Raw genomic sequence first — 23,536 nt, 5'->3', positions numbered from 1 at the left:
GGAACAATTTTGGGCTGTCTGCAAAGGAGAGTGCCATCTGTATCCAGATAAGGAGCTGTGGAGTTTGAACAAAGAGCAAGGACTATTCCCTTTAATTTGGAAAAAAAAAACCAGATATCTTATTGTCTGATCTTGTTACCTCTGAGAATTCTGTTCTCTTTAAGGATATGATTTCTCTCTCATCACACCCAATTTGGATCAAGGTACAACATGGAAACAAAGTAAAGACTGTCGGAGTGCTATCTGTGGGGTGGGAGTGGGAGGAGGGAAGCAAGATTGGGGGAAAATTGTAAAACTCAAATAATATCTTTAATAAAAATAAAAAAATTTTTAAAAAATGAGACGAGTTCAATTTCTGGCTTTGCCATTTACTACTTGTGCAAACTTGAAAAGTCATTTAGCCTCTCATTTAGTTCCCCTCATCTTTAAAATAAACATTTATTTATTAAAAATAAATGTCTAGATTACCCTCCTAGCTTTAGACTCATGAAAACTAACACATAAGCAATCAAAGCTCAGTTATTCAAAGGAAGAATAACCATGTGGGTTATTCGAGGCCTGTTTAGCTATTGGTTTGCAACTCTGATTAAAAAATAATGGAGGAGAATAATGAAATTGAAGGCAGTAATTCTTAAGAAGTTCGAGAGTTATTAAAAAAAAAAGTTTGGACATTGTCCATGAATTTGCTTTAGTCATGCCAACTCTGTCCTCTATCAGTACAAATAATTGAGTATTTACTGGTTACTGTAAGTGGGAACAATTACAACTTAGTGAAGGCAGAGTAGTAAAGACAATGTTATTCTTTGTAGTACAGAAATTTATTTTTTTTTAATTACATAAGCACCATCAGATGTGTTTCCTATTCACCTTACTTTGGAAGATAAATTTTGGAAATGCTGAGAAAAGTTCATTAATTTGGCAAAAAAGTTATTGGTGACTTTTAGAACAACAGTTTTAGTTGAATAATGAATCAAGGAATAAGATTGTAAGAAATCAAAAATCGAAGTGGGTTAATGGGGATGAATATAATTTCTAATATCTGAGTTTAAAAATCAACTTCACAAATACAAGATAGGAAAGTCTGGTTATGTAGCAGTTTGACTGAATAAAAAGATCTGATTCAGTTGTGGTACACAAGTTCATTATGAGTTAGTTGTGTGACATGGAAGCCAAAAAAAAAAAAAAAAAGCTAATGCAAAATCTAAATCTAAATTAACCTAAGTTTGGAATAATGTTCTTAAAAACGGAGGTGATAATACCATATTCTCTTTCCTTGTGACACTATTGAGTTCTGGGTGTCCCTGTCTACAAAGTAAAATGAAGAACATCTGGAGGAAAGGGAATACAGAAAGTTGAAGGGGCTCCAAATCTTACCCCATGAGGAGGAGTTGAAGGAAATGGTGTTGATTAGTATGGAAAAGGAAAATCTAATGGGGAAACATTAAATATCTCCAAGTATTTGAAGAACTGCCACCTAGAGGAGAGATAAACCTTGTTCCATTCAGTACACAGAGCATAACTAGGAAGGTTAGGTATGAGTTGCAGAGATACAGATTAGGCCTTACTTAAAGGAAATATTCCTAAAAATAGTTTTACAAAACTGGAAAGGACTACTTCAATTTGTAATAAGTTTTCCCTTAATAGAGATCTTCAAGCAAAGGTTGGATGATCCCTTTGATGACCGCACTTAGAAAGGATTCTTATTCACATACAGATTTGATAAGAAGATCCCCTTCCAATTTAGATATTCATAATTATATGTGATTCTGGGAAGGGGAAATTTATCAAGCATCAAATATTTACCAGGTAATATGCTAAGCACTTCACAAATGATGCATTTGATCCTCATGACACCCATTTTACAGTTGAGGAAACTGAAGCAGGAAGAAGTTAAGGGATCTGAAAATATCTAGAAAGGACATCAGAATCATGAAAATGGATTTTTTTAAAGCGGGATATCTGTGCAATAAAAGAAGGAATCTGTGGAGGGGGGGGTCATAAGATACCAGAAAAGAAGGGGATGGTTGTAGGTACAAAGAATTAAGACCATCTCAGTTACTGCTAACCATCACTGGAAGTCCAAAGTTTTGTGTTTTTTTCCATTAACATGTCAAGATACAAATGTTATCTAAGTAATCTTATATATAACTTATGTAAAGCTCTCAAACTATGAAAAAAATATTCATGCTAAAACAACATATGTGTCATTACTTGCTACTGGGTAAAAATAATGAAACTCCAAATATAAGAATTTCAAGGAGGAAAAAAAATTGCCATGACAACATTCACTCGGCCTCCACTGGAAATATAAATAGGAACAACCGGCCAGAACCAGAAAATTAAAGGAAAATGTGACTTTTTCTAATTTGGAAACATGATTTCAGCTACCATATTTTAATTCAATTAACTCAAGCATGAGAGCAAGCAAATGTTCTTTATTCCCTGGTCATAGGAGGCAGGGAAAATGATGATACCCAGGTTAGAAACTGAAGAGTTGGAGAATAGACAATTTGGGAATGGATGGTGTGTCTCATAGTATAAAAAAAAAAAAAAGAAATGAAAACAGATGTTAATTTATTAAATGAAAACTTCTAGATTGCTTTTTTTCCAATAAGGGATGTCCTGGTCCTTATCGACCTATTTTCAAAATGTTTTAGTTTCACAAATAGAAACTTTGGTCTCTAATATCGTAAAAACTGATGGAATGGAATAATAAGAGGTAGTGCTTCTATAGCACTTTACAAACATCATTTCATTTTATTCTCTCAACAGCTCTGGGAGGTAGGTATATCTCCACATTTCAGGGTTAAATGACTTGCCCAGGGTTACCCAGGTAGTAAATGTCTGAGGCTATATTTGAACCTGACTCCAGGTCTGGCACTCCATACACTACACCAGCTAGCTGCCTAGAGTTATGGGATCGGAATCAAGTCAACCAGAATTTGAATCCTCACTTCGTTACTAAAACCTACTCTACTTTGGGCAGATGGTTGCCTCTTTGGACCTCAGCTTCTTGCTCATCTGTAAAATAAGAGGTTTGGACCAGCTGACTTCTGAGGCTTTTTTCAGTTCTAAATCAATCCTCATGATGTGGGGGGGGGGGGGCATTAAGCCCAGTATATGGCAGACTTTGAGTACAGTCAATGCTCAATATTTGCCCTAGTAACTTTGAGGATTTGCCTCATTTTCACTTTTTTGTTGACAACTCTATACCATTCACAGTAGAAAAAGATGAGGGGCACAATGGGCAAATGTTGTGGAGCAGATGATATCCTACTAAGTGCTTCAAAGCTCTTGTTCACTCTACCAATGTAAAGAGCTCCCCATGCATTAGTTGCATATTTTCATGTCTGCCTTTAAAACTCAAGTTTTGTGTTGCAGTTATGCCCCCAGATTGTAGGGGAGCCCCATGTTTTGGGCTGTAAACCTAAGCTTACAAAGTCAGAGCGGTGGCTTAGGGAGAAAATAAAAGTGTTAGATCAACTTCGTGTTGAGATGTCTGCTCCTGCATGTTGGGCTCATCAATCAGTTGTCTAGAGACATGTCAATTCATCTCTACTTTGCTCCTCTTCTCCAAGACCTTTAAGGATCTCAAACAGGCCATGGAGTAGATATCGCTGAAGGATCATTTTAAACTGGTGCATCGTTCACCATCTCTATTGCCAACCACCAGTTGTGAAGGTTTAAATGTCAAAGGTGATGTAGAGACCTCATTGGTCTCGGCCTCTTCCTACAGCAGGGACTGGAGTCCCCACAGCCTTTCCCTTGCTTTCAGAGAAATGTATAGCAGTTTAGTATACTATACAACATCCTCACATTGCCATCTGACACTGTGAAAGATAAAATTCAAGTTAAAAAGTACTTTTAAAAATCTTATTTGCTAAACAGTACTGTCCTATAGATTTCATGTGTTATGAAAAGTGATTATTGTCTGAAATCAATATTTTACTGAGATGTTAAAAGTTCAGAGAATTCTAGAGAATTACTAGCAAGAAAAATTTTTGTATGTTACCAATTTTAATTTTATTTTCGTACTATATTTTATGACTTATTTCATGGTTATTGTGTTAGGAAAAAGTATATATTATCAGAACTGATATTTTGTTAAAAGAAGTATCTGAAAAAAAGGTGTATATTCAGCAAACCCTAGTGAGAGATTATAGTTTGGAGTGGTTGCAGGAACCTACTACCCTATTTCCCATAGATTTAATATATTAATATTTGCATTTTTTTTACTTCCACGCACATCTCTAGGAACTTTGCTCCCTACATAGTGAAATCCATATTAGACAGTGAGGTTGAGCTCTCTAGCTTTCAGTGTTAAAAGTTGTAAAACACCCAAGTTCCCTACCTTTCCTCCAACTTTTCCCATAACTACAACTTCTGGTTCCTTCTAAAAGATTTATTATTTCACTCATTCAACAATAGTTTTCATTGGAGGGGTAGAAAGAAATGAAAGTAACAGATATTCCTATTTTTCTAATTATACCCCAGGGCAGCTAGGTGGTACAGTGGATACAGCCCTGGCTTTGGAGTCTGGAGGACAAGAGATTGAATCCAGTCTGACACTTGACACTTACTAGCTGTGTGACCTTGGGCAAGTCACCTAACCCTGATTACCTCCCATCCAGAGCCAATCTCCAGTCGTCCTGATCTGGCCACTTTCCCAAGACCTCACCCAGCACCCCCCTCACTCAAATCTAAATCACATGCTGGTCAAGGCATCACCTCCCTGATGTCATGTTCTTCTTGGAGAATGAAGGCCAAACACCATCATCATTATACCCCAGGATCTGTTGGGACCTTGACAAGCCAAAGCCCAAACACTGAATATCTATATTAGGGAACCAAGGACATGGTCCTTTGCCCCACTGTCAGATTTCCATTTTGATGATAGTGGAGAAGATCCAGATAATTCAGTATTAGGAATGCAAGTATTACTTCTTATGGAAAGTAATGCTAAATCAATGTTTTCCCCCAAAAGTGCCACAAGTCCTATCCATGCAAGTCAAAGTACTTTCTTATCTTCATGATAATAAACAACAGAACTAATCTACATTGACAGAGGAATTTACTCACTGAGAGTTTCCTACATTGATGAAATCAAAGTAAAAAAAAAAAGTCATTTATTAAATGAAAACTTCTAGATTACTTTTTTCCAACAAGGATAATTTTCTCCATTGTATAAGGGTAGGTAAAAGAAAATCCAAGGAAATTTATGCCATTTTACTAACACTTGACTCCTTTTCACATACTCTTTGATACAACTAGACTGGCCAACTTGCTATTACACACACACACACACACACACACACACACACAGCCATTCCATCTACCAACTCCCTACTTCGTCTTCCTGACTAGAATGCTTTCCTTTCTCACTTCCACCTCCTAATTTTCCAGCCCTTCTTTAAGACTCAGCTCAAGCCTCAAGGTCTATGAGAGGTATTCCCAGTCTTCTCTGCTATTAATGCCCTTCCTGAGATTACCTGCATATCATGATTTACCTTTATTGTCTCTTGCAATTATAATGTGAGCATTTTGAAAACAAAGATTGTGTTTCTTGCTTTACTTTGTGGTTCTAGAACTTGACACACAATGAATGCCTGTTGACTGAAAATCATTGTAAAGTAATAAGTCAAGATGTCAGATCACCAGATTTAGAATGTCCCTCTGAATCCCCTACATTGTGTCTTTGCAACATGCCCCAAAAGGAGCCATTTGATTTAGATTCAACATCTGGCCCCCTTAGGTCTGGGAATCATCTCAAGAGACCCAGATTGACCTTTTGGGCAGCAAAATGGCACAGTGAATAAAGCACCAGGCCTGTAGCCAGGAATCTGTGGCCATTCAGTCATTTTTCATTCAAGTCTGACTCCTCATGGCCCAATATGGAGTTTTCTTGACAAAGATACAGGTGTAGTTTGTCATTTCCCTCTCTAGATAGTTTTAGATAAGGAAACTGAGGGAAACAGCATTAAGTAACTTGTCCAGGGACATCGAGCTGCTATGCTCAGGAAGATCAGAATCCAATCCAACATCAGATACTTATTAGCTATGCGTCTCTGAGCAAGTCATTTAGCCTCTATTTGCCTCAGTTTCCTCATCTGTAAAATAGGGATGATAATAACATCATCAAATAAGATGATAATTATAAAGTGTTTAATACAGTGCCTAGACTATATTAAGTGCTCTACAAATATTATTACTTTCATTTTACTATTTAAGCAAAATCACTAAAGTTGAGAGGAAAATCTAGAAGACATAGACCTAAGCCATCCCTGCAGGCAGGACCTGCAATGATGCCATTTCAAAAAGATTATGGATATCAATGCCCAAGACACACACAGTGCCCCACCTGAACAAAAGGAAGACTGGTTAGAGAATTGTGATGGTCATTTTAGATGAATGTTCTCTCACCCAACTATGAAAATGTGAATCATTAGATACTTACAGCCACACTGGAGAAGGTAACCCCAACCATAAATAAAAATAATCTGGGTTGCTTGATTAAGATATCACATGGGGATGAAGTCACCCAAAGAGTCAGGAGAAAAAACAGGATGGTGGGAGATACCAAAGGCAGCAAAGCTTCATACAAAGAATCCTTCTTCAGTGTTTTCCTCTGGTATGCCCTATAACACAGAAAAATAAAAATGTTGGTTTTAACATTAGAACTTGTGCCTAGAGTTAGAAAATTAGAATGAGGGTGAGGAGACCTGAATTCTTGGCTCTGTTACTAAAGAGCTAGTGGCCTTTGATAAATCATTTAAACTCTGAACCTCATCTGGAAAACAAGGATTAATCTAATATTCTGTTAAATAGAAAAGTTTTATGTATGTCACATATGGAATTCCAAATAGAAGATAATAACAGAAAATACATAATCATAGAACTTAGAGCTGGAAGAGACCTTAAAGAATATTTAATTCAATACTCTGCTTTAAAAACGAGGAAACTGGGTGGCTAGGTGGCACAGTGGATAAAGCACTGGCCCTGGAGTCAGGAGTACCTGGGTTTAAATCTGGGCTCAGACACTTAATAATTACCTAGCTGTGTGTTCTTGTGCAAGCCACTTAACCCCATTTGCCTTGCAAAAACCTAAAAAAAAAAATGAGTAAACTGAGACCCAGAGAAGTTGACTTGTCCAAAGCGTTACTAATTAACTAGTATGTGTGATGTCAGCCCTTTATGTTGTGGTATGTACAATGTGAGATGTTGGTCTATACCTAGTTTTTGCTAGAATGCTTTCTAGTTTTCCAACATTCTTTGTCAACTATTGTGGGTTTTTATAACAGTAGCCATGCTCTTTGGATTTATCAAATTATACTCCCTTGAATGTCTATATTGTGTACCTAATGTGCTTCACCGATCAACTTTTTTTTATTTTTTGTTGATTTTTTTTTATTTTTGCAAGGCAATGGGGTTAAGTGGCTTGCCCAAAGGTCACACAGATAATTATTAAGTGTCTGAGTCTGATTTGAACTCAGGTCCTCCTGACTCCAGGGCCAGTGCTCTATTCACTGTGCCACTAGCTGCCCCTATTTTTTTATTCTTATTAATTTTATTTTTAATTTAAGGGCCAAAACAATCATAGAGTTTAATAAAAAATGATTATGCATGAAACTGAAAATTTTTATGTATTATTTGCTATTCCATTTACAAATATAATAAATTTGTGTAAATATATATCTAAAAACATATATAATAAATTTCTTTTTTCTTTTTCTCCTTTTTTTCTCCCTCACCCTACCCTAAGGATGTCTACTTTTAGACACAAATAGGTGTTTATATCTACATGTACATACATATGTATGTAGATATGTATATAAAAATATTCTATACATCTATTTATCGATTCTTTCTCTGGATGAAGATAATGTCTTTCTTCATATGTCCTTTGTAGTTAATTTGGGTATTTATAATAGTCAAAATGACTTATTCACTCAAAGTCATTCTTAAAACAGCATTGCTGTTATTGAATACAGTGTTTTGCTCATTTTACTCTTCATTATTTCATGCAAATCTTTCCAAGTTTTTCAAGGTCATTGAACTCAACACTTCTTATAGTAAAGCAGCATTCTAACATAATCATTTGCCACAATTTTTCAATTTGTAACAAATTCTTTTGATGATTATTACCTTGTAGCATAGTTTGAGATCTAGAAGTATTAGGCTCCCTCCATTCTCACTTTTTTTTTATTATTTTTCTTGATATTCTTGGCTTTTTGTTACTCCAGATGAATTGTTATTATTTTTGACTGTAATAATTCTCTGGTAGTCTGATTATTATGGCACTAAATAGGTAAATTAATTTAATATTATCATTTTAATTTTATTTGCTCAGTCTACTCATGAGCAATTAATATTTCTCCAATTATTTTAATGTTTAATTGGCGCAAAAGTGTTCTAGAGTATTTTCTATAGTTACTATGTGTCTAAGCAGACAGACTTCCAAATATTTTATACTTTCTGCAGTTAATATTGCTTCAATTTATCTTTTTTATCTTTTTGCTACAGCTAGCATTCTAGCACTACTTTGAATAAGAATGGTAATAATGGACATCGTTGCTTTATTCTTGACTTTATTGGAAAAGTCTCTTGTTTATCCCCCATTATTATAGATAATGCTTGACCTTGCTTTTACATAGATGTATATTCAAACATTAAGGAAAAATTCATCTATTTCTATGTTTTCTAGTGTTTTTTAAAGCTTTTCTTCCCCTACATGCTTTTGTAGGCTCATTCTTCCCACCTACTTCCTAAGACTTTGGATTTGTGTTAAGGCCAGGATCTGTGAACTTTGGGAGGGAACATATGGCCTTGTGACAACTTCAATCTTCTTGTGGATTTTCTTATCCCAGGATCTCAGACACAGCTCAGACTGAGGGCTTGCAAGTTTCCAGTGCTCCCAAAGAATTCTAGTTCAGGGCAAAATCTGATCACAGCCCCCATCATCTGAGTTCTACAAGTTCCTATTCTGGATTAAGATCTGAGCAACACCTCTGTGCACCTGTCTCTGTTGTAGTTTTGGTGAACTGTGAGTCGTCAAATGAAGAGACTGTATTTTGCCTTTCTTTGAATCTCCAGCACGGTGTGTGGTACATAATATGGACTTCATAAATTTCTTATTGAGGATCTACTTGTAGCTGCTGCTGGTCCCAGTTACCAGGAATCAGCTGGAAAGATCTGATGGTTCAGAGTGACCTAATGTGTCTGAGATTCCTGCCCAGGTTTTAGAGTTTCAAACTTGTCTGGGGAATGAAATGAAGACCGTGCTCTATTCTTTTTTTTTAAGGTTTTTTTTTTGGAAGGCAAATGGGGTTAAGTGACTTGCCCAAGGCCACACAGCTAGGTAATTATTAAGTGTCTGAGGCCAGTCAGGTACTCCTGACTCCAGGGCTGGTGTTCTACCCACTGTGCCACCTAACCAACCCCCTGCTCTACTCTTGAAGGCAACTGTTTGCTTCTGAACTTGCTTTTTTACTCAATAACCAACCAAATGCCTGGGATTTCTACTTCCCGAAATGCCAACCCTAGGCACAGGTGCCCTCGTTATGTGGGTAATGAACTCAGAAATGGGTAATGAGCAACAGAACTACAAGTTGATAGCTGTTTTTTCATCCTGCACAAGGACATGTGCATCTGAGAACTCTTTCTGCAGTGGTCCACATTTTGGATCCTCTTTTGGCAACTGCACATGAATGCTCTGTAAAGTATTCTCCTGACTAGATCCTATTTCCAGTTTCCATAGCTCTGTCTGTCCCTGTCATGCCAATCTAGGCTGGAAAGGTAACTCACTATGATTTTTTTTTTCTTGGAATTCCAAAACAAGATTCATTGTTGTATATTTTCTAGATCTTTGTGGAGGAATTCTGGTGGGGAATTAGGTTATGTTTCTGGCTACTTCTCAATCCTGGCTCCACCTCCTTCAATTTATTCATCAGTTTACACCTCATCACAAAAACATATGCACTGACACACATTAGCCTCATTATTTAAAAGTCATAGCTCATATTTTGCCCAAAACAATATTACTGATCTTGAGATTACCCATTTTATGCATCTGAGAAACTTTGGTATTGGGGCAACTATGGGGCACAGTTGATAAAGTGGCCAACCTGGAGTCAGGAAGATCTGAGTTCAACTCCATTCTCAGTTGTGTGATTCTGAGCAATTCACTTAAACCTATTTGCCAAAGTTTCCTCATCTGATGGAGAAGAGAATGACAAACTATTTCAAGATTTTCCAAGAAAACCCTAGATGGAGTCATAAAAAGTTGGACACAACTGAAACAAATTTCTATACTGCTTCCAAAGCTCAAATTCACAAATTTCAAAGAGCCCTAAAGGCAATTCCACAAATTTTTAAAATAATGGCCACATTCCTAGAAATAAAAGTCTATTTTCAAAGGTATCTATGGTAAAGGGAACAGCATTCAATTTAGATATCTAACTCCTGATATGTTTATTGAAAAAAATGAGCCTCAATTCATCCTTCTTATTTCTCAGTTCTTCAGAGCTAGTATTTCTTGAGAATATGAAGCCTGTATGCAGTTCCATGAGAAGTGCATTTCAAGCATCTAGGGTAATTTCTATTTTGTCTGAATTTTGAACCACTCCATATCTGTTGAAAAATAGGGATTCAACAACAAAAATAAGAGTATGGAAAACAACCACACACAAAAAATAAACTGTTAAATTTGTCCTATGTTAAAATGAAGAATCAAGTAGAATATTTTGAATCACTAGATAAAACAGTGCTATCCATGAATGATTTTAGCAGATTAATTTTTACAAATATATGTGTAGACAAATTAAAGGTTGACATATCCAGCTGTATCTGAAATAAAAGAGCAAATATGAAAATAATGTGACATATAGCATTTTAAAGTTTGCCCAGTACAATACATTCTCTGCAGAGAACCTCACCAGAGTACTGCAAGAAAGATATTATAGCTATTATTATACCCCAATTTAAAAGATGAGGAAAGTGGGCTCAGAGGTTAAATGATCTGTCCATCATCATATGTTTGACTAATAATGAGGCAGATTTCAAACCCAGGTCTCTCCCAACTCCAAATTTCACATTGTTCTCACTTATATAATATCTCTCATGACCCACCCATCCCAATCTTTAAAAAAATGATCTCATGTCAAAGAGTTGAATATTTTGGGACTTGGAAAACATTCATCAATAAATACCCAAATCTACTACAATGAATGTCCAAATCTACTACACAAAAGGCCAGAATTCAATTCAATAAATATTCACTGAAGACCCAAGCTCCATGTGAATGCACTGTTTGTTTAGGATATCATTTGGGACATAAGCTGTTGTTTTTATCCAAGAAACTACTATCTTTTAACTTGACAAACACACTTACATGTAGATGTTGTACATCGTCTGTGGGAGAGAAAGGAAAATGCTGCAGGCTGAAAAACAGAAGATTTATGAATGGTCATTTATTATTAAGCTCCCATGAGAACAAGCCTGTACTACAAAGATAATAATGGAAATATTCTACTATCTGACAAGGAATTTCAAGGGTGGCTTCAATCCTACTTCTGTTGCCAGCTTCATGAATGACTCAAGTAAAGCAGCACTGGAAATGGTGCCAGTGAACAAATGTTTTGGGTACAATAATTTTTAAATTAGTTTCCCATTTTTTTTGCTATGAACACACAGTCAAGAGTTGAAATTTCCCCAAAAAGTATACATTACTGTCAAGATTTTGCATTGAATTCAAACAATAACACCAACAATAATAAAGAATTAGCATTTCCACAAAGTGCTTTACAAGTGTTATCTCACTTGATCCTTACAATCTTGTGGGGTCGGTCTATTATTAAGGAAACCAGAAATAAGATCTTGGCTTGCCAAGGACCACATGATAAATATTTGAGGGAGGATTTGAGCTCAGATCTTCCTTACTAAAGTGCAGGACTCTATCCACCTTGCTACTTAGCAGTCTCTATTAATGATGGCCAAACTCATAAATAAAGAGCACTGTATCAGCTGATAGCAAGTTATCTGTCAAGTAACAAATAGGTTTGAAAATTTATTCTAAGAAAAACCAACATTTGAAATTCAACAATTTGAAGCTTTGGGGGAAGTCTACTTCAATAGATCTCATCCATGTGAAATCTCTTTCCATCCTAATCCATCCACAGTTTTTCCCTCTCACTCACAGTTCCTGTTCATTGTCTTTCATAGATTCTTCATGGGATTTTACCCAATAGGATGAAGACCTTTAACATTACATGGCTGTCCACCCTCTCCTATTTAGATCATACTTCCTCAATGTTGTATTACATGTAGGCCATCAATGGAAGAGTAGCACAGTGAATAGAGCACTGGTCCTAGAGTCAGTTCAAATCTGGCCTCAGACACTTATTAACTATGTGACCCTGGACACACCACATAACCCTGTTTGCTTCAGTTTCTTCATCTTTAAAATGAGCTGGAGAAGAAAATGGCAAACCACTCCAGTATCTTTGCCAAGAAAATCTCAAATTGGATAATGAAGAGTTGGACACTACTAAAACTCAACAGTTTTTTAAAAATCATTGAAAATAGATTGCTACCTTCTTGTACCACTGACCTAAGGTTTAACTATGATTTTGAAAGTTCAGGGATTATGTGTGGTGTTTCAAGATTCACAGACATATAGCATTAATTTGTATTAATATTTATATTAATTTTAAAAATTAAAAAGTTAGGCTTTTGTGCCAGGAAGCAACTTGGGTGCATTACAAGAACTGAATAATTTCTCAAATTTAATTGCCCACTCTCTTCCTCTTATTTAATTCTGGGCTCAACTCACTGTCCATCTGCCTATATACCAATGCACTAATTGAATGGACTTACCTTCCAAGTGCACATCACAGACTAGCCAATAAACATTTCCCATAGCTTTCCCTGGTGGGATAAACTGTTAGGCTGAGCTTTTTTGAGTAATTAGCAATCATAGTGAACAAGCTCTGTGACATTTTGGGTTTGATGTAATCAGCACAGTATCACCTAAAGTGACTTTGATAATGAAAGTATTATCCTTATTTTACATAGGAGAATCAGAAGTTCAGAATAATGAAGCGATCACTCAACAAGATCAACAATTTTAGAAAACAGTCTGGTATTCTGTAATCAGGACATTAAAAGAAAGACATTTTAGGCTGTTTCAGCAACAAGAGAAGAAGACAGAAAATCTGGAACCAAGTATACCACAGAATTCTGGAGATGGAAAGGACTTTAGCCACTTATTTACTTCCAGTCCCTAGTAATTCAAATAAGAAAACTAAAAATCAGAAAAGTCGATTGAATTTTCCAGTATCATACAATGAATTAGTCCCAACCTGAATGTTTTGATAGAAATTCACAGTTCTTTCTACTTCACCACATTGCTTTAAATTTCTCTAAAAATAATGACCATAGTTATGTTTCATATCTTTCCAGGTCAGAAACAGTATGCAACTTTAATCAATAGTTAACATTTTGACCTTTTAAGGTTGAATTACTGATAATTGTACCCGCAATGAAATGGGTTTACAGTGGCAAAAGACAAAAAAGAACTTAAATCTAAATTCAACTGAGTTGTACATGTATGCCATGAAAGCATTTTGCCTATTAAATGAATTTGCAGTGGATATAAGAAGTCCAGATTGTTTTGTTCTGTGTTGACATTTCATTCTAAATCTTCCTGACAGTACTTTGCTCTTAGGAATTAGACTTGATTAGGTGTGAGAAAGATTCAGTTCTTCCCTGTTCAACTGACCTATCCATCAAATATGTTTTAGGAAAATGAAGTGATGGAAATTTGAGATTTCCTGAAGTAATAAAAGTGATTTCCATAAGGTAGAGGAGGACCCATTTTAATATGCTTGATATGAAACCTTATCATTTAGGAGGACTCAGTGGATAGGAAAAAAATGAAAAGCAGAAATATCATAAAGTTGGAATGAATTGAACTAGATGAAGCAGCTGGATCTCCATCCCCTGCTGGCTCTACCACAGGTTGCCTAAGGGAAGTATTCACACAATCCTTATTCAGACGCTACAATGTACTCAGTTTTTGACATGGATTTCTTTGACAAAATACGTACTTTATCCATCTTTCCCTTTTCTTTTCTAAAATGGAAAAACTTTTCCTAAAATAATGAAGCAACTAAAGGACTTGTAATCCAAAAAAGGAACCTAAATATTCTCTTTTCTACTTGTATACATTCTCAAAATTACTGCTTGCTAGATTTTCTGAGTTTAATGAGCATTGCAGCTAAGCTATGTTTTCTATTAAAAAGAGGGGGTATTGAGACAGAAGTTCAATAAAATTCAAGTAAAATATAGTCATTCTAACATCTGCATTCGATTAGAGGAGACACAAGACAAAACACTGACTCTTGAGGTTAAATCTAAATTTCCTGCTGCAGTTTTGAAGAGATTGAGAGTTTAGATCAAAAAGCCAACAAAGAAAAGCATGAAACATCTCAGAGTAGAATTCAAAAGTTATTAAATGGCAACACTTGGTTGTTTCTTTGAAGCATAAGTTTCGTTAGCAATTACCCACTAACCACAAACAACAATCAGTAGAAATTCCACACTGTGTAAAATTGTTATTCCAAGATGGAAGAGTCATACCTAAGCATCTGTGATTTTAAACTCCTATGTGCCTCTTTTGCATCTGTGGATTTCATAAGAACTGGTAGTTCAATAGAGAAGGCACTGGACCTGGAGTCAGGAAGAAATAAATTCAAATCCATCTATATAGACACTTATTATTTGTGTGACTCTGAGTAAGTCATTTAGCCTCAGTTTCCCCATCTGCCAAATGAGGATAGTTATAGCATCTACAATCCAAGGTTGCTGTGAGCATAAAATGAGGTAGTGTTTATAAAGCACTTTGCAAACCTTAAGGCATTATATAAATTCTAGCTATTAATTATCTTACAGGGTCTTGAAAAATTCTACATCTCTTCCCTAATATGCTCTTCTATCATTGTGAAGTTTCTCTCCTATATTTTTCTAGCAAAGAAGAATCTTTTCAGTTTTTCCCTGGAGCTCAAAGATTAAATACCATCAAAAGACTTCCCCTCCCACTGCCCAAGGAAAGAGATGAATAACAGACATTTCTTCTTCTTTCTCCCCTTTGGGATAATTTGCTTTGCTACAGTTATGCTTGAGTTTTCTAAAACTTTCTACTTTTCTAAAACTTTTCAAGTAAAGAAAATAAAAGAAGAAAACAATTTTAAAAACACAGGAAAATAAAAGTCTCAACCATCAGAAATATGAGAGGAAACCAAAAATAAAGCCATTATTTTTCAAGTAATGACAGCCAGAAAAAAAGTAACGATACTAAATGTGACCCTTTATGCTCTAGCCTCTTGCAACATGTACCTATGTCCTCTCTGTATCTTCCATATATTTGGCACCAGCAGAAGAAAGTGCAGAGCCTCAAGCATAGCCTCAAGGTCTCTCAGTGGAACTACTGCAGAATTTTAATTTAGTTTCACTGATGTCTTTGCCTTTTACATCACATTCATTTCCAAATTTTAGATTAACCCTCTTCCTCTGTCCATTCCATGTTGTTCAAATATGCATGCATTCTTGGCACAACCGAGATAAGTGTCAGCTTGCTGTTGCATGTATATGGTGTATCTCCAATTAAAATGTAAGTTCCTAAGAGATCAGAATCATGGTTCTAATTTATCCCCCTTTAAAATGTAAGTTCCTAAGAGATCAGAATCATGGTTCTAATTTATCCACCTTGAGTGTCTAGGAGAATTTGAACAAATCATGGTTGCTCTATAAATTTCCTTAAATGATGCCCTGAACATCATTTTGCAGTCCTTAATTGCTGATCATCTTGTCCATGGAACTATTTATTTCTACATGTTATGTAACTAATGAGGGACTATGTTTTTGCCTTTCTTTTAATTCCCAGCACTTAACATGATAGGCTTATTTAATAAATTAGCAGACTTAACAAAAGGGTGACCAAACACAGAGAAAATCATGGCTTTGGGGATTTTTCAAATGGTACTGCTGCTAAGGTGCTCCTAAGGAGATAGATTTTGGGGAAGGACCAAAGGGAAGATCATGAAGGCATTCTACTGCCTGCAATTCAGTGCTTTAAAAATTCATGAACCTCTTTGTAGTGAAAAACCCAATTGTCCCATGTTAAAGACCTAGAGAGATATCCTGAAAATGCTTCTAGATCTCAAGGAGTATTCTTGGAATGGAAACACTCTCGAAACAAAAAACTTTTGGAAGTTCTTCCTGTTAAGAGTCAAACCCAGTAGGAATTGACTTGGAACCAGAAGACCTGAGTTCCTCCTATCTTACCTTAGACACATTACTGAATGATCCTGAGCAAGTCACTATTCTCTCAGAATCTGTTGCCTACTTAATTATATTACAATATGACTATCTAATCTCAATGTTGTTTTGAGGAAAGTGGTTTGTAAATTTTAAAATGCTTTAACAGAATAAATTATTATCATTTCAGCAGTCATTTTACCACTAAAATGAAAGTGTCATTGTACGTCTAAAGAACTATATGAATAAATTATCTCTATTACTATTACCTAAAAGGGCGAACTTAGGGGAACCTAAGAGCTGAAATCTGGCACATAAAACTCTCTTCTGAAAACATGGTAAGAGCTATGAATAAGGTTGAAGGGTTTTTCCTTTGAGCAAAGAGAATCATTCGCATAGTATCCACCACTAACATCTTTCAGAGAAGGAACTTTACTGACCACTATCAAGTACACCCACCTACCAGTCAGAAATTATAGAAATTTTTAAAAAGCTTATTTTTCCTGAAAACTGTAGGGAAGAAATTCATACATGGGAGGCATCTTGGTAAAGAGGAAAGAGAATGGATTTTAAATCAGTGGATCTGTGTTAAATTATTAGCCCTGGGACTTACTGGCTATGTGACTGAGCAAATCCTTTAACTGCTCTGGGCTCCTAATATCTTTATCTATAAAATGATAGTCCCAGATAGATGACCTCTAAGGTCTCTTTCAGGTATAAATACATGGTCCTGGTGCAGCTAGGTGGCACAGTAGATAACACACTGGTCCTGGAGTCAGAGGACCTTGAGTTCAATCTGGCCTCAGACACTTGACACTTCTAGCTGTGTGACCATGGGCAAATCACTTAGCGCTGATTGCCTCACATCCAGGGCCATCTCCAGTCATCCTGATTCATACCTGGCCATAGGACCTAAATGACTCTGGAGGAGAAAGTGAGGCTGGTGACTTAGCACAACACCTCTTCATTCAAATTCAATTTGCAAGCATATATGGCATCACCTCACTGATGTCATGGACTTCAAGAATGAAAGTCAAACAACAGTATGGTCCTTTCAGTAAAGGTGACAAATATGCCATTTCCAAGGGCAAATTGACACATAGAAATGAAAATATATTCCACATTGTAAATTGATGATAATAATGTGTTGTTGTTCAATCCTTTTCAGTTATATCCAACTCTTCATGACCCCATTTAGGGTTTACACTGAAGTGGTTCCTTTTTCAAATCATTTTACAATTGAAGAAACTAAGGCAAACAAGGACAAATGACTTGCCCAGGGTCACACAGTTAGTGAGTGTCTGAGACCTGATCTGAACTCAGAAAGTTGAGTCTTCCTGACTCCAGGTCCAGAGCTCTTTCCATTGAACCAACTAGCTACCCTAATCATAATAATGGATAACATTTAGAGTGCTAACCATATTCTAGGCACTTTACTATAAACAATTCTTATTAATAATATTAGTTCTCATTTGATCTTCCTATCAACCTTGGGATATAGGTGCTATTATTATCTCTATTGGTTAGATGAAGAAAGTGAGGCAAACAGGTTAAGTCACTTGCCCAGGACCACAAAACTCTTTTCTTTTTTTCAGGTGTTTTTTTTTGCAATGCAAATGGAGTTACGTGGCTTGCCCAAGGCCACACAGCTAGGTAATTATTAAATGTCTGAGACCGGATTTGAACCCAGGTACTCCTGACTCCAAGGCCGGTGCTTTATCCACTGTTCCACCTAGCTGCCCCCACAAAACTCTTAAGTATCTGAGCCTACAATATGACCAGAAAGGGCAATGATCAATGTTGGAAGGGATGTGGGAAATCTGGAACACTAATACATTGTTGGTGGAGCTTTGAACTCATCCAACCTTTCTGGAGAGCAATTTGGGATTATGCCCAAAGGTCAACAAAAATGTGCATACCTTTTGATTCAGCAATACCACCACTGGGTCTATACCTTGAAGAGATTATGAAAAAGGGTAAAAACATCACTTATACAAAAATATTCATAGCAGCCCTGTTTGTGGTGACAAAGAATTGGAAATTGAGTGAATGTTCATCAATTGGGGAATGGCTTAATAAACTGTGGTATATGAATGTCATGAAACACTATTGTTCTATTAGGAAACCAGGAGGGATGGGAATTCAGGCAAGCCTGGAAGGCCAAATGACTTGCCCAGGGTCACACAGTTAGTAAGTGTCTGATGAACGAGATGAGCAGAACCAGAAGAACACTGTACACACTAACAGCAATATGGGGGTGATGATCAACCTTAATGGACTTGTTCATTCCATCAGTGCAACAATTGGGAACAATTTTGAGATCTCTGTGATGAAGAACACCATCTATATCCAGAGAAACAATTGTGGAGTTTGAACAAAGATCAAAACTATTACCTTTAATTTAAAAAAAAATTATTATGTAATTGTTCTCTTATACTTTATTTTTCTTCCTTAAGGATATGATTTCGCTCTCATCATATTAAACTTAGATCAGTGTATACCTTGGAAATAATGTAAAGACTAATAAACTAAAAAATCTTTCTTAAAAAAAAAAGTGTCTGAACCTAGATTCAAATCAGATCTTCCTCACCCTAGGTTCAGAACCCAATGCCCCTATTGGATGGTCTTCATGCATTAAAAACAATGGAGAAAGTCAATCCAATTATTTGGTAAATTTTGTCTAAATAGTTGAGATCTGTTCCAAATTAGCTGCTCAAACAATCCACATTTTGGTGACTGATAGAATTATCCTCTGAATTTTAGCAGTTTGGCCTCAAGCATGTGAAGGAGAAGGGTTAGTGGTCATATGGTATTTGTAATCACAATGGAAAAATCCATTTCAATACCCTCCACACTCAGAATAGAACCACATGACTAAAAGCCCTGGCAGGTAAAGAGGAAGAAAGAGCTCAGTGACTTCTAATAATACAAAAACTTTATCAATTTTTTTTCACTGCTTAGAGATGACTTCTACTTGGACTCCTTTTAACTTGAGCTAAATGTCAAATTTTTTTTTCATTACTGTTTTGTAACTAGTCAAGAGAGTGAATAATTAATGTTTAAATATTCTTTGTCAATGATAGGATTTTGTCCAGTACTTGAAAAATCACAATTAAGGAATAAACTCAGAGAATTCAGCAATGTTACAAATAAAAACATACAAAAAATGAACAAAAATACAATCACTTTGAAAACTAGGCCACCCTTCAAACTATTATGAGAAAAGATTTTTTTGATGGCACAAAGTTAAAGAAATATTCAGATTTAAGAGGAAAAGCTATTGGGTTACATATTCAAGTCTGCAAGGGTACCTATATTCTGGTAAATATATGATATTTTTAAATTGACTTGCCTAAATGGAAATAAACTCCAAGAGTTGACTATAAGGAATTCAAATTCTACCAAATGTGGAGTATCTCAGGAACCAAACTACCTAATTTAAGTTAAAACAGTTTTTCAATATCTTTGTTAGTTAGACAGAATTTACCAAATAATTGGTACAACTTCCAGTATAGAACACAGTCCTACTGCTTGTAGTAACTATAATTAAATGACAAGATTTGGTGGTGAGTATAAAAGAGTTCTTTTGAATTCAATTTTTAAAAATTCAGGAGAGATTTCTAAGAATTAACTATGAATCAAGTAGAGACATGATTGATATGCTTCCCCCCAATTTGTTCTGATGAGGCTGATTTTTTTTAAGCTTGAGAAAGACTTTTTCCCCCTATTAAATTTCTCATTAAATTTAGCCCAATGTTCCAGCATCACAAATTATTTTTTAGATTTTGTCTATTATTCAGTGTGTTAGCTATCCCTCCTAGCACTGAATCACCTGCAGATTTTACTAAAATTTTATGTGTGCCTTTATCCATATCATTTTATAACATGTTTTATTAACATTCAATAAAATAGATTATTGATAAAGAAGTGGTCAGATAAGACTTAAAGATTTTAGTGAACTATGATAGAATGAATAGAAGTGTGATACAGCCATTAAAAATGTTAATGGTATCTAGGCTACATTAAGAGAGTGATATCTTCTAGAAGAGGCAAAATGAATAGAATTTTACAGTCAGGAAGAACTGATATCAGATCTTGCCTTTGAGATCATAATGGTTGTATGACCCTGGGAAAATAATTTAATCTTTTTCCTAATTAAGTTGCTGTCCCACCCTCCACAGTAGCTGTTATAAATTGTCCTGTCTATACTCAAGGATCCCTCCTCCTCGCCCTCTCAGCTAAGAGCCTTGTATCATATTATATGTGAAAAAATTCTATTGATATTTCAAGATCTCTTCCTCCTCTTTTCATCTCATTCAGTCATCTTACTTCACTGGGTCCTCTTTTATTCTTCTCTCAGATAGGAAAAAAACTACCCTCTTTGTCAAGACCAACCCTTCTACATGAACCTTGATCCCATCCTCTTCTGTCCAGAAGATTAATCCCACTATATTTTCCCCCATCCTCATTTGCTCATACTGTTCTCTTTATCTAGAAGGCCCTTTTTCTTCTTCTTTACCTGTTTAAGTGCTTTCTGCACCCTAAGGACTGCTAAACTTTCCCATCTATCCTACAACTTCCTATATGTGCTGTGTCTCTATTAGAAAGTTAATTCCCTGAAAGCAGGGGCTGTCTTGCTTTTTCTATTTGTATCTCTAACACTTTACACATAGTAAAGGCTTTTCATTTATTCATTCATCAAAGCCCAACTAAATGATACAAATTCATGAAGCCTTCCCCTGGTTTTTCCTCTCAGAAATTATTTCATTACCACTCCAAACATCACCTCAATTTTATTTTATACCACTCTAATGTAAACTATATGCAATACTATTTATTATTAACATTGCTGTGTATATGTGTGTGTCCCATACCTTGACTAGATTGTAAATTTCCTAAAAAAAAAAAGGACCACGTCTTCTTTAAACTTCACCAGAACTTGCCATCATTTTCCCTCCCCTCCAATCCTTGCAGCTTTTCGTTCATTGGTGTATCCCTCTGGTTACTTCCATTTTAGAGAAGGAAACCAGTCATCCTTCATTTTCGGAACTTAGCTACCATGTTCCTTCATATGTTCCTTCATATGTATCCCACTGCTTTTCAATTCCATTTACCATGTTGACTTCCCCATTAGGATGTAAGTGCCTTGAGGGGAGGGAATGTCTTCCTTTTTGCTTGTAATTCTGTCCCCCCACCCTTGTTCAACACAATGTTTGGTTTATTGTCTTGTCCTGACAACTTCAACCTCCAGTGTTCTTTAAACACTAGATGATTAATTGATAGAATTTGTTCAATTAATGAATATTTCTAGCTATTTTAGGGCACATGATTCAATCAGATCTTTTATTCGCATCCCAAGGAAAAATTGTTTGCCTGCATTCCATTTAGTTACAGCTTCTTTCTTTTTGTTTCATTTGTAACAATGGAATTAAATTTCAGTATGACTCCAATTCCCATAATAGGATTTCTCTTCCTTAATCCTTGAGTAAATGCAGAAATTGAGTGTGTCAACTTTTAATATTTATAAACTGATAAACAATTTTGATTTTTAATACTTTCTATTCCCTCTCCCTGGGGAATTAGAAGGGAGAATTTCAGGGCTAAGAACTAACATTTTTGGTCATTTTGTAGAATACCATTAACTAAAAAATAAAACTCATTACTCAAGGATGTCTATTGGAGAAGATTTCAAGAAACTAGAATTATCTCCATTTCATAATGAGTAATCCCTAGACTAAGACCTAAATTTATTGTGCTCAGCAAAATTTTTAATGCTTTTAGAAATTAGGAAGCTTAAAGTTTAACTTTAACTCATTCATACTTTTCTGTCCAACTTCTTTTTTTCTTTTTTCTTTAAGCCCTCAATAAGTTAACTAAAAAAGGGACTAAAGCGAAAGGACACCAAAATGTCCAAATATTAATCCCTTTTAGAATGAGAAAAGAGAAAATCAACATGCTGGATAATCAACTCTGAAAAAAATGAAACCCACCACAGGAAGATAGTTACTTGTCTATTAAGATACTCAGTTGTCTTTTTACTATGCAGATAGACATGGTAAAAAGGATGATTAGACCTGCTAAGATGCTGAGAAATAGTTATTTAAAATGATTAAAATGATTAACTCTGACTTCAGATAGGTAGGATATCTAAAAAGTGGCACAAAGGAGAATTGGTTCTGTCATCTTCCCTTGCCTTCTTAATTCATGAAAGCCAGGTCTCTATCATATAACTTTTAAAAAGCATTTATTGTGTTTATTATGCAAATGCAGAGAACCTCACTAATCATTGGTTTTCAATTACTTTTTCCCCATTTGGCCAAGGTTGATATGCAAGAGGTCCAGTGAACAGAACACTGAAATTAGGTGACCTAAAGTCTCGTTCTGACATTGATTACCTTTGTGAACTTAAGCAAATCACTTAGACTTCCTGCATATTAGTTTTCTTATCTGTAACACACACACACACACACACACACACACACACACACACACACACACACGCACGCGCGCGCGCTATCTAAGGTTCTCATTCAACTTTACAATTCTATGTGAGGAACTGTGCATAAAACAAAGAACTCCAAGATGATGACTAAGTCAAATCCTACATTTCACTCAATCCATCCAACAAACAACAATATGCCAGACAAAATGCCGTAGAGCCAAGAAGACTGGATTCAGTTCCCACCTGTAAGCTGCAAGCCTTCCTAGCTGTGTGACCTTGGGCATGTCATTTACATTCTTGGAGCTTGAGGTGCTTAGGGGCTCTAAGATTATGAGCTGCGCAGAAGGTGCCCATCAGCTTTGACAGAATGAGTTTCCTCATCAAGAACATTCAGTTTACCAATGTTTACCAGATTCAATCCCTATACCAGATGTTATGCTAAATGCTAAGGATACTAAAACAAAAGTAAAGACAGCCCCCTGCCCTAAAGAAGCTTACGTTTAACATGTAACATTTAACATGTTCACAGATGATTAAATACAAGATATAAACAAACAAACAAACCAAAAATACGTGAGGGAGACACAAGGATATGATGGAATGAGAAAAGATCTCTCTCTTGAACAAAACAGCATTTGAGCTAAGCCAGTGAAGGCAACTGGAGGATCTAATAGGCTTTAAAGGCAAGGGGAATAATCCTTTGTTGACACAAGCCTTTATGGCTCATGGTAAAACATAAGTGTAGTCATTTTCTTCACCATTTTCTTCTTAGATTCTCTGATT

The 23,536-nt window shown here is 35.8% G+C and overlaps 1 protein-coding gene across 1 annotated transcript in view; it reads right to left on the bottom strand.

The window, feature by feature from the left end:
- The window catches only part of LOC141496973 (ethanolaminephosphotransferase 1-like), a 165,794-nt gene that overhangs the window by 7,681 nt on the left and 134,577 nt on the right, over positions 1-23,536 (bottom strand). The window contains exons 7-8 of the mRNA XM_074199547.1: positions 11,387-11,435; positions 6,455-6,635 (exon numbers count right to left, since the gene is read on the bottom strand). Coding sequence (XP_074055648.1) covers positions 6,455-6,635; positions 11,387-11,435 — 230 coding nt within the window. The remainder of the gene's footprint in view (positions 1-6,454; positions 6,636-11,386; positions 11,436-23,536) is intronic.

This window comes from Macrotis lagotis, chromosome X (assembly GCF_037893015.1).
Source record: "Macrotis lagotis isolate mMagLag1 chromosome X, bilby.v1.9.chrom.fasta, whole genome shotgun sequence".
Lineage (NCBI taxonomy): Eukaryota > Metazoa > Chordata > Mammalia > Peramelemorphia > Peramelidae > Macrotis > Macrotis lagotis.
This window is presented reverse-complemented; position numbering and strand designations above follow the sequence as displayed.